The sequence below is a fragment of the Idiotropiscis lumnitzeri genome, chromosome 11 (genome assembly GCF_059441095.1).
Source record: "Idiotropiscis lumnitzeri isolate Australia: NSW breed Sydney's pygmy pipehorse chromosome 11, RoL_Ilum_1.0, whole genome shotgun sequence".
Taxonomy (NCBI): Eukaryota; Metazoa; Chordata; class Actinopteri; order Syngnathiformes; family Syngnathidae; genus Idiotropiscis; species Idiotropiscis lumnitzeri.
Genome location: NC_142401.1, coordinates 22,638,519 through 22,649,494, shown reverse-complemented (window position 1 = coordinate 22,649,494; position 10,976 = coordinate 22,638,519). Strand labels below are relative to the sequence as shown.

General features: G+C 40.4%; 1 protein-coding gene across 2 annotated transcripts in view; it reads left to right on the top strand.

Moving 5' to 3' along the window:
- Positions 1 to 10,976, top strand: part of plxnb1b (plexin b1b) — a 160,304-nt gene that overhangs the window by 108,418 nt on the left and 40,910 nt on the right. For both annotated transcript variants that reach the window (XM_088309882.1, XM_088309883.1), the window contains 5 exons: positions 549 to 766; positions 846 to 1,024; positions 1,110 to 1,176; positions 1,668 to 1,814; positions 1,902 to 2,067. In XM_088309882.1, the coding sequence (XP_088166008.1) occupies positions 549 to 766; positions 846 to 1,024; positions 1,110 to 1,176; positions 1,668 to 1,814; positions 1,902 to 2,067 (777 nt within the window). The remainder of the gene's footprint in view (positions 1 to 548; positions 767 to 845; positions 1,025 to 1,109; positions 1,177 to 1,667; positions 1,815 to 1,901; positions 2,068 to 10,976) is intronic.

The window sequence follows — 10,976 nt, the reverse complement described above, 5'->3', positions numbered from 1 at the left end:
GACCAAACTGCATTTTGCCCTTGAAAATGTACAGTGTTCCCTGCTATATCGTGGTTCATCATTCTCACCACTGCTACATGTCTGTCGCACCGATCTTGTTGCAATCGCTGAGGCACTTTCTAGACGTTTATTGAACAGCGTGAACAATAAAATATCTAAACGCACTAACGCAACAGATGCCCATTCACACACGAAAGCGTAGATGTCACATGCCACCTTACCCTTCCAGCGTCTCTTAAAAGGACATAACCTAACACAGGGCGATCCATAACGATACCATACAATACAATTTTATTTATATACATTCAGTATTTTGATTTCGATTATATTCTTGTGTTCAAATACATTTCAATGCATTTAAAAAGTTTATTTTTGTTCATTTAAATGCGTTTAAAACGTGTGAGAGGTGTAAAACTATTGATGAGGGAAAAAACCCAAGGGATTATCTCAAACACATTGGGGAGTTCAGATGCGTTTGTTGTCTCTGTCCAGTGTACACAGATTAAATCTGTCGATGAAATATTGTCTGACCTTCCACTCCTATGCAGACCTGATGACAGAAATGATGGATATGTCAAGTGACCTAGTTGGCTCTGGCATCCCTTTCCTTGATTACCGGATGTACGCCGAACGTATTTTCTTCCCTGGCCACCGGGAGTCACCACTGAGGCGAGACCTGGACGTTCAGGAGTGTCGTAGACAGACAGTGGAGCAGGGTCTCGTGCAACTATCTAACCTTCTCAACAGTAAACTTTTTCTGACCAAGGTACTGCCAGCAGCATCACAAGCTATACATTGAGCAACACTTGTTTGATTTAATATTGAAATAACTTTTCTCCCGTAAGTTCATTCATACCCTAGAAAGCCAGCGGACTTTCTCTCCCCGAGATCGCGCCTATGTTGCCTCTTTACTTACGGTGGCACTGCATGGCAAACTGGAATACTTTACTGATATCCTCAAAACCCTCTTGAATGACCTTGTGGAGCAGTATGTGGCCAAGAACCCCAAACTGATGCTGCGGAGGTAGGAGAAGTGAGAGGGAGCTTGTAAATTCAAACCATCATTATGTTTTTTCAGAGTTTTAAACTTATTCTTCCATCATTGACAGAACCGAGACAGTGGTGGAGAAGCTGCTGACCAATTGGATGTCCATCTGTCTTTATACTTTCCTCAGAGTCAGTCAAACTCTTGATTTTCAAACTTATGACATAGCATAGCGAAAAGGAAATTTTGTAGAGGTGATAAATGGCAATTAATATATGATTTTAAAAAAATCAATCCATAAATAATCAAGCAAACCAACTCTAAAAACTATTTAAAAGCAACAGAATTCCAAACCAAAAGTCACATCGCAATAAATTCTAATGAAACATCCCAAACTATTACTATAACTCTGGCTTGTAGTGAGAGTATTGCCATCCCGAATGAATCTGTTCTGAACATTCTTTCGTGAAGTAATAAAAATGTAAAAAATAAATGCTCTTGTAGCTGTGTTCTTTTCCAGCTGTTGATTGTTAAACAATATGAGCGTAGTACAACTAATTAACTGAACTAAGTAAAGCAAGAGGGACTCTATGTTACGCTGGCATTGCTGTTTTGAGTGTTGCGGAGTGCTGTTGTTAATCAACTTTTTGAAAGGGACTTTAATGTCTGTCTTTGTTTACAGGACTCTGCAGGAGAGTGTCTTTACATGCTTTTCAGGGCAATAAAGCACCAAGTAGACAAAGGACCGGTTGATGCTGTAACAGGCAAGGCCAAATACACACTTAATGACAACCGCCTGCTGCGAGAAGATGTAGAATATAAGATCTTGGTGAGCAGGAATCCTCCTATTTTATGTTTCTTTTTTTAAGGTTATCTCATCATGGGGATTTTAACAGTTTTTTTCCTGTTTTTGCAGACACTTAATGTACTGGTGCAGGGTGGCGGAATGAATGAGTGCCAGCCGCTACCCTCAAAAGTGCTTGACTGTGACACCATCACACAGGTGAAAGAGAAGCTACTGGATCAGGTGTACAAAGGCACCTCTTTCTCTTACCGACCACATATAGACTCATTGGACCTGGGTGAGACTACATGGCTTTATCCATGCATATTCTGCATTCCGAATATATTCTAAAATGTACATGGGATTCTTATTAGGTTTATTCCATATTGCTCAAATTCTTTGCGGTACGGATTGATCAAAGTGCTTCAAACACTGTCCCAGATCATGGTTTATATCAGAGGTATTCAATTAAAAGTCACAGAGGTCCACGACTAAAATTTCTTGCAATTAAAAGGTCCGAACCAAAGTCCAACTTCCCTTAATGTCTAGCCTATTTTCACATTTTTATATAGTTTCAATATTTAGTGATTTTCAACAGAGCGCACTTATATACTAAATATTTAGCAATGTTCCCATTAAACACCTTTGCCAGTCAAACAAATATAAGGCGTTTATTTCACATTCAAGAAAATGTGGCTCCAGGAACTTAAGTTTGCCACTTCCAGAAAAAAACAATAAAATATCTCCTGCAGAAATATATCAAGCGCTAAGCATTGAGTTAACATCTTTTACCTTTTTTTCTTAAATCAAAGAGTTTTCAGCCTATAAAAAACGGAAAGCCTAATTATTCAAGTAAAACAGGTCAACATGTTCAGTACACAATCAATAAAAATGGCTGTCCTCATGAAAAACTAATTCAAAATGAGCTTTGACACCACCTTTTCTTTTGAATTTTTTTTAACTTCTCTTAATTAGAAAAATGTGTTTGTGACTGCCCTGCCAGTGACTTAAATCTTGGTTGGAACGGAGTCAGGGCCATTGGGATTTGGTAGATTATTTCACACATCTGGGCTTTGTGTTTTCCTTTACATAATGTTTGTGCAACCACATTTAAGCACTCCTTTACAACTTCCCCATCACTGTTTTTTTATGTTCCCCAAAATCCATGATACTTTTAGTGAACATTCGTTTGCATGCCGCTGGGCTGTAAACGAAAATGTAAAAATCTGTTATACTGCACTTGAAGTTTGATATTTTTGCGTGCGCTCACCTCAAACTTCTGTGGATAACTTTGCAAAAAAGGGCGGTGCTTTGTGTCGTAGTGGCGCCTCGAAATGTTGCGACGATTTCTGAGCATATGATGCACACTGGTTTTGAATCGGCTGCAGCCAGAATGAAACTAAATTTCTCCGTCCATTCATTTAAAACAACATGCATCGACCTTCCTAACTTTTTAGCAAGGCATACTGTCAGCAGCACTCTCTTCCGGTCTGCTGCGCAATTGTCAGTGGATCGTAAACAAAAGATTTGATTGGCTCAAATCAGTGACGCCTTTTCCGTATTAACTAGAATTGCAGTGCCAAAAAATTCATCATAGATTGGTCATTGGTCCGGTCCGAACCATCGTGCGGTCCGGATCCAGACCGCGGGCCGCCATTTGGTGATGCCTGGTCTATTTGACAAGATAGTATCACAAATTTGCTTTATGTTTATTGACTGCATACCCATATGTGAATCTCACATTTCACCAAATTCCAAGGTAAACTCTGATGATAGTGTGTACTAAATACACGAACGCATTGATTTGAAATAACGACTGCCAATATCAGACAACACAAAGTAGCTTAATTTTGCCACAGACAAACGTAGTGTGTGTGTGTGTGTCGTGGCCGATTTTGAACTCTCTTGACGTGTCGTAGCCCGTCATTCCCTGACTCGCGCGCTTTAGTTCCCATTTTTGCAGAGATATATCACAGGACACAAGTGCGTTTTTTGCTGCTGTTACGGTTCACCTGCCTTCCAGATTAACGGGCTCCTATGTCCAACTGTAGCCATTTTTATTCCTGTGAGCAGATACCTCACACACCTTCACAGCTATTAGTGTTCCGAATTTCAACTAACCAACTTACTTCATTAACTTCAATGGCCATTCCTAAATATCATGTATTTATACTGCTTCGTGAAACAGCAAATAACGTTTACGTTGTAGAACAGTGAGCGATATTAAGCGAATTTAGTCAGAACATTTAACAGACTCATGAGTGAAATCTACATAATATATAACGATCACGGTACAGCAAAATGCATTTACTCATTTACCTTTAACAAAATGCTCAGAACACACTTTTATTTATTTTGTTGGTTGTAAATTATCTTGAGGTATCCATTCAATCTATGTGATCTCCTCAGCGTACTGTGCCGCAAGTGTTTGTTTCTCCCACGTTATGGCTGCGGGGTCCATTGGTTCTGTGAATACTGTCTATAGCAGGGGTCGAGAACCATTATGGCTGCAAGAGCAGTGAGCATCACATATTTTTAAATGTAGTTACATGAGAGCCATACGATATGTTTAAAACTAAGAACATGTGGGCATTTTATGTCATTTCAACACTTTCAAAGTACTTTAAGCCTCTAAATTCTTTTTCATAACATTTTTATGCTGTTGCTAATCAGTGATGACCTTTCTTACCATTATTGGGACTTCTGATGCTTGATGGTTTTGCTTGTTGGGTCCAAACACTGAGCTGCTGCTGCTGACAAGCTTGCACTACTGCTCTTGACATGCTTTCTTCCTGCTGTCCCCCGCAGGATTTTGCGATGCAAATGTAATGTGATATGTGTCGAAGCGGCGCTTTATATTTGACTGATTTATTGATGTAATTTGATCATGTTAGACACATAGAGAACCTGTTGTCTCCACCAAGGCAAATTCCTCTGAAAAGTACAATACTCACATTTGTTTTCTTTCAGCCATCTTCTCCTAAAATGAGTTAGCTGACAACTTGATTAAAACCAGGGAAGTTTACGTCCTGATTTATTAACACGCAGTTGTGTGGAGACTTTTGCAATGGACACATTGGCTGCTATTTTCGACCACAAAATACGGCAACCACACTGCGTCTTTGCCTCATCTGTGTTTTCTATGTGATAGCTAGCTAGCTAGATAGATAGACGCAATGGCATACATGTTTATCACTTTCCCACTCAATTTATTGCGAAATTACGTTATAGTTGCAGTTGACCGTCACTGGTTCACGCATGCGCAAAGGAATTTAACGAAACTGAAAGATTTATCTGGGAGCCACATGCTCGCAAGCCATAGGTTCCCGACCCCTGGTCTATAGCATGCATTCGCGAACAATGCTGTGGCTCATTAAGTGTCAAAAGGAAATTATCCGGTCTCAACTATTTGGATGAATAGTTTTTTTATATTCTATGAAATGAATAATAAATGTAAGTTTTTCTTTATCTTGTATCGTAACAAGCAGAAAAACAAAATGCTCTTCCACTCGATGATGGAAGGCACATAAGCTGTGTATCATGTTGCAACGTGGTGCACCTTGAGGAAACGCTGATCTCTAGTGCTGCAGAGCCCATCTTTAGCAGGGACCCTCACTTGTTTCTGCCACATTTCTTTTTGCTGTAATGTGTGTCTATAGCTCAGGGGCCACATGGAGGAAAATTGATTACCAAGTGGGCCGAACCAGTAAAATCATTATCTATAACTAAAAGCAATCGCCCGTCAATATGATGCAGATAAGCGCTATTTCCATGTCCTGCGAATAGTGGAGGTCAACTGTAAATATATTGTAATATATAAAAGAAAGCAATAAAAATATACATATTTGAAATGTTTTCATAAAATATACATATACTGATAGAACACACAATAATATGAACTAAAATAAATCAATAAATGAATACAATGTAACTCAAACATCTAGTGTCAAGAAAAAGTCCCAATCAAAATATGTATTTCAGGAAGACTGTGAAATGTAAAGAATTGAGTTGAGTCCAGCAAGGCTCCAAATAACATTTCGGAATACCTCCCATTCACCATTTTAGTTTTGCCAACGCACGTTTGTTATCTTGTAGTTGAGCGAATGTTTCTTCAACTGTGATGACTTAGTCTGAACACTGGGTAGCACCCACGTAATGACGTACTGGAAAGCCACCGTAATCACTAGTGGTGGGGAAAAAAAACGATATTCTAATAAATTGTTGCGCACTCTTTCGCTATAAATAATTGATATCATAACGGCACGTATAGATATTTAAAAAAACAACACACAAAATGGATTTACCTCGTTGTCACTGTCAATATTTAATCTCTCCAGTCCTGTTTGTGGGGACGCTAATCCCGTAAACGGTTCTAAAGTGGGTAGGAGCAGCGGCCGGTGAAGAGTTGACAATAGAAGAACAAATGCAAGAATGGGGGAAAATACGAACACAGAAAATTAAATCAAAGACCCACCGGCGAGTTTCTACTCTAAAGTGTGGAGACACTTCATCTTTTACGCGACAATGACAGGAGAACACTGGATAAAATTTAAGCAATCTGCAAAAACTGCTTTGCAAAGGTAAAATAACATCAACACTACGAACCTGCAAAGCTAGCTGGTTCGCTATCACAGTGATAAATATATAAAATATACATGACAAACTATTAGAGTTAAATTAAACCAAAAATAAACTAGAGCTGCGAGCAGCTATATAGGGCCCTCGCAACCTTGGCAACGTTGGGGTACCGGCACGTTGGAAATGTGAAATATTTACGAGAAATAACTTGAGGAATCTTCAAGAGGAATTTTTGTGGAGTTAAAATTAGAGCAGTTTTTGTTGTCAAAGCCTCGTCAATGTTTGAAGTAAATTCAAAATGGCCGACTTCCTCTCAATTTAGAATGTGGCTCCCAGACACTTCTTATTATGTCTTGGCTTTGTACATGCTTCATCAAATTTTCAAAAAGTTTGATGAAACACAGGGGCTGTTTTTTTCAAATGTTCAAGGGGGCGATAGCGAGCCATTTTAAAAAAATTAAACGCCAAACTAATAAAATATTGATGAATTTGCCAGGCCTGATTTGGATGCAAAGTTTCATGAGTTTTCATTCAAATTTTGATCCTCAAAATAAGCAAACTTGTTAACCTACTCTGAGAAAAATATCAACAAAAATAACTTGTATTTGCTTTAACCAGTAAGTGGCACTACCACTACGATGAAAAATAAGTTGGTAGATGTCTTCAGGGTTGGACTATCCTCAAATTTGAAAATATTCTAGAAGTTAGGATCATCTGATTCATGTTACGGTAGCTTTTGTTGCCACAGAGATTAATAAATTTTTGCGGCACCGTAATGGCTACGCTCTTTGCTGAAAAGTCAAAAAATTCTGCATAGACTAAGATCAACGTCTTGAGGCTGTTCTGACAAATGTTCAGTCGGCTTCCTGAAAAGGGCTCCGTGCAGTATATTAAAATGTAAAAAAAATATATTGTTTTGATACCATGAGGTGGAACTGCGTGTAAATATTTTATGTCAGGTTCGTCAATCAGACATAATTTATTTTTAAAGTTTATCTTACCCCTGATGTTCCGTGTTGTCCCTTCTGGTTCAGTCGGATGGTGATCGAGCCGAGCGTCGGGATGTTCTAGCGAGGCTGGCCTCAAAATGAGGGTTTTAATATTAGTTGCTGTGCACAGTCTTTCTCCAGCCATCACTGTTCCCTCCGCTCAATCCAGTCACCATCCAGCCCGAACTTTGAAATGTCGCGGGAGAATCACATCAAATGTGGTGAAGCGACGCTTACCATGACAAGTAGGAAATTCTGAGACAAAATAGACACGGACACCAAGTGGCAAGAGTCTGGCAGCCAGGAGAGATGTTACCCCAGTGCTCGGGTCGAATCTCTGAAGCTTACTGCACCTCCCTGGGCCTTTTATTGAAAATCATGAGTTATATCACCATACAGGTTTACACAACAGATCAAGGGTATGTTTATTTTGGTCGCAGCTGTTGTTGATCTTGCTCACGTCCGCACTTCTCTCATGTTGATTTTGAGTCGCCTTAACCTGGGTGCAGGTGGCTGTTCCCAGAGTTGTTAATTAATGTGTGAACCAAAATTAGCGACAAACTCTATACCGTGTAGTTAATGTTGTGCAGTGTGATATTAAACTTCTCTTTATTACATTTGTAAATAATTGTTCTTATGTTATTTCTCTGTAGCCACTTCATAAGAGTTTCTTTATTATTCTCGACATTCTTCTTTAGCATAGGTGTCGTCGTAGTTGCAGCAGCTGCAGCAAACGTCTCTTATCAGGATTCAGCACGATGTTGATTGCGTCAGCTTTTCTCCTGCATTTGCACTTGTTGGAATTTATCTTTAAATCAATGTTAGAATTTAATTTTAAACCAATGTAAACTCAAATTAATAATCTGACTCCAATTTGTGACTTTACCCAACTCTCACTCATCCAACAATATGCGCGCTCGTTCTGCAATAGAAAGGTATCAGGAAGCCGGCATTTTCACACACGAGTGGATTTATTCCTAACACACAAATCTACAACTTGAGTTTGGGTCCCTCTCAATACAGCTCTCTTTGTCTTCGCTGTTCAGCATTAATTTATAGACACAATATGCAAATGACACAGAGACAAAGGCATCCTGGCATGATTCTATTGGCTATGTGTATGCTGCAGTTAACTTTAGCTTGCTCCTCTTGGTCTTTCTTCAAGTGGTGGCCCCTCCTGCTTGTGGCTGAAGGGTCCAGTTTCTTGTGCATCCCTTCCCCCTCGAGGTATCTGTCTGCGCCAGGCACCGACCTAAAACCTCCCAAACCTCACATTCTTTCACTTTCTTTTTCCAACTTCACCAGCCACCCACACAGCATTCCACAGAATAACAGTGACACAAGATGCAGGACATCGAATAAAACTAGCCAGGTTTAAACTCTTCCACTCCTTTATTCCCTCTCATGACCTCAGACAACTGAGGTCATCACTCGAACCCATTATTTTATTGTTACACACGAGCTCAAAATCAAACAATGAAAAGTTAGTAACAACTTACAAATCAATAGAATGTGAGGTAAAGCTCAATAGAGAGTTAGTAAAAGACTAAAGATCAATAAAAATGAGTAAAAATTAAAAATCAATAGAAAACTAGTAAAAATTAAAAATCAATAGAAAATTAGTAAAACTTAAAAATCAATAGAAAATTTCATTCCCTCCTCATGGCCTCAGGTCGCTGAGGCCATCTACACATACTCACATCCCGGACTCCCGGAGGGCCACAGCTGTCTCCCCCTCCTGGGGGTCCTTCTGAGGGATCATCATGTACTGGCCACCAGGAGGGAGCGGCCCCAACGTGCGTTCAATTGTCTTAACAGTTAATGATCTGATACATGGAATACAACAACATCCACATAACACCATAATAGCGGCAAACACAGCGATAGAAATCAGTACTGATGCAATCAAGCTTTTATATTTGCCAAAGATGTTTAACCAGTCAGAGTACCAACTGGTGTCCACACCTGAGTGCTCCTTCATTTTGTCACTTAACGTGCGCAGACCCTCCAATGCCTTGGTAAGGCGACCGTCAGGAGATGTATTGTTGGGAATCAGAGTACAACACTGATCCCCAAAAATACTACACACTCCTCCTCTTTCAGCCAACACCATATTTAAGCCCATTCTATTTTGGAATGCCATCAGAGATGTGGCAGCCAATTGCTCATGCACTGCCTGGAGTGCCGAGGTGGTGAAGTTCGCCAATCGTTGGACATTATAATCAACATAATTAATCCGGTCCACATTTTCGTTTACCGTAACAAACAGGAAAATACTCTCCCATCCTGCCGCAATTTGATCCACCAATTTATACTCGTCAGGGACCCCTCTTGGGACTCCAATTGCATCTCTATATGTGGGATCTCCTGCATTCAACCATTCTTGCATGTCCCTTCTCTTCCTGTTAAGGAAGGGGATTCTTCCCCATTGTCCAACACCTTCCCACTCCATTTTGGCCAGATCTAAGGCTGTCACACTAACTGGCATGATCAGCGTTACCAGGGCGCACTTACCTGAGGCATTGGTGGGAAGCCTATCGTACAGCACTTTCTCTCCACACCACAGCCAAACATCATCACGAGCGAGAGGGATTCCTACTGGCAAAGACACATTTTCATTACACCATGACTCCTGGAGATTTCCAATCCCAGGACCAGTCCCATTTAACTTTTAGGCAGGTGAACTTTTGTTTTGCAACTTGGGTGTCAAAAATAGGCTCTTTCTTTTTTATTCCCACATCATTCCATGGGTGTGTCCAATTAAAATTGTCACCCAAGTGTTCACCTGTGTCGGTTGTTTACATTTCAGATTTAGCAGTAGTTGTTGTGTCTGTGTCAGCGTCTTACCATCATCTCGCTCTGATCCATACCATACCATTCCATTACATGCTCCTTTCGCTCCATCACTTCTGTCATCCCCCATCCTATGTTCAAACGCCAACATCGTCCACACAAAGCACACGCCAGCAGGCAAAATAGTCAATAAGTTAAACATTTGCATCGTCATCGTCTTTGTTCAGACTCGAAAGTGTCTGACTTTGATCCAATTCATGCCATCTACACATTCCCTCTCTTGACCTGCCCGTCCGGGCGGTCAACCTCTAAGCTCAACCTTGGCGGGCACAAATACTGGGGCCGGGCGCAACTGTGAGATATGGTACCACTTTTGTCCCGTAGTTCCCAATTGGATGGCGTGTGAGGTTCTAGCCAGAACTCTAAACTGTCCTTATCAGCGAGATTGAGTCCACCTCCGGGAAAGCACCCGGAGGTTGATGTACGGAGTGATGTCCGACTCCAGTGATGCTGAGTTCACTGAGTTCAAATATCTAACTGTGTTCCGAGATTACAAATCAAGCCTCGAGCTAACGCTCCAATTTTGACTGTTAATTGACAAATTTTAAAGCAACACAAATGAAATGCTTAAAATAAAAAAAATCCCAAAACTATAATAACGCAGATACCGAATTAAACCTCTATTTTTTCTTTTTTTTTATGGGAAGAAAAGGTGCTCTACAAGACATAGACAGCTCCAAGACCGCTGCAGTCTTCACCTCCTATTGTCTCATGATTGGCTCAATCCACCTACAGGCTGTGCCCACACTGATTCTGTCAACTGGGGGAGGGGGTAGAGACAGTAAAA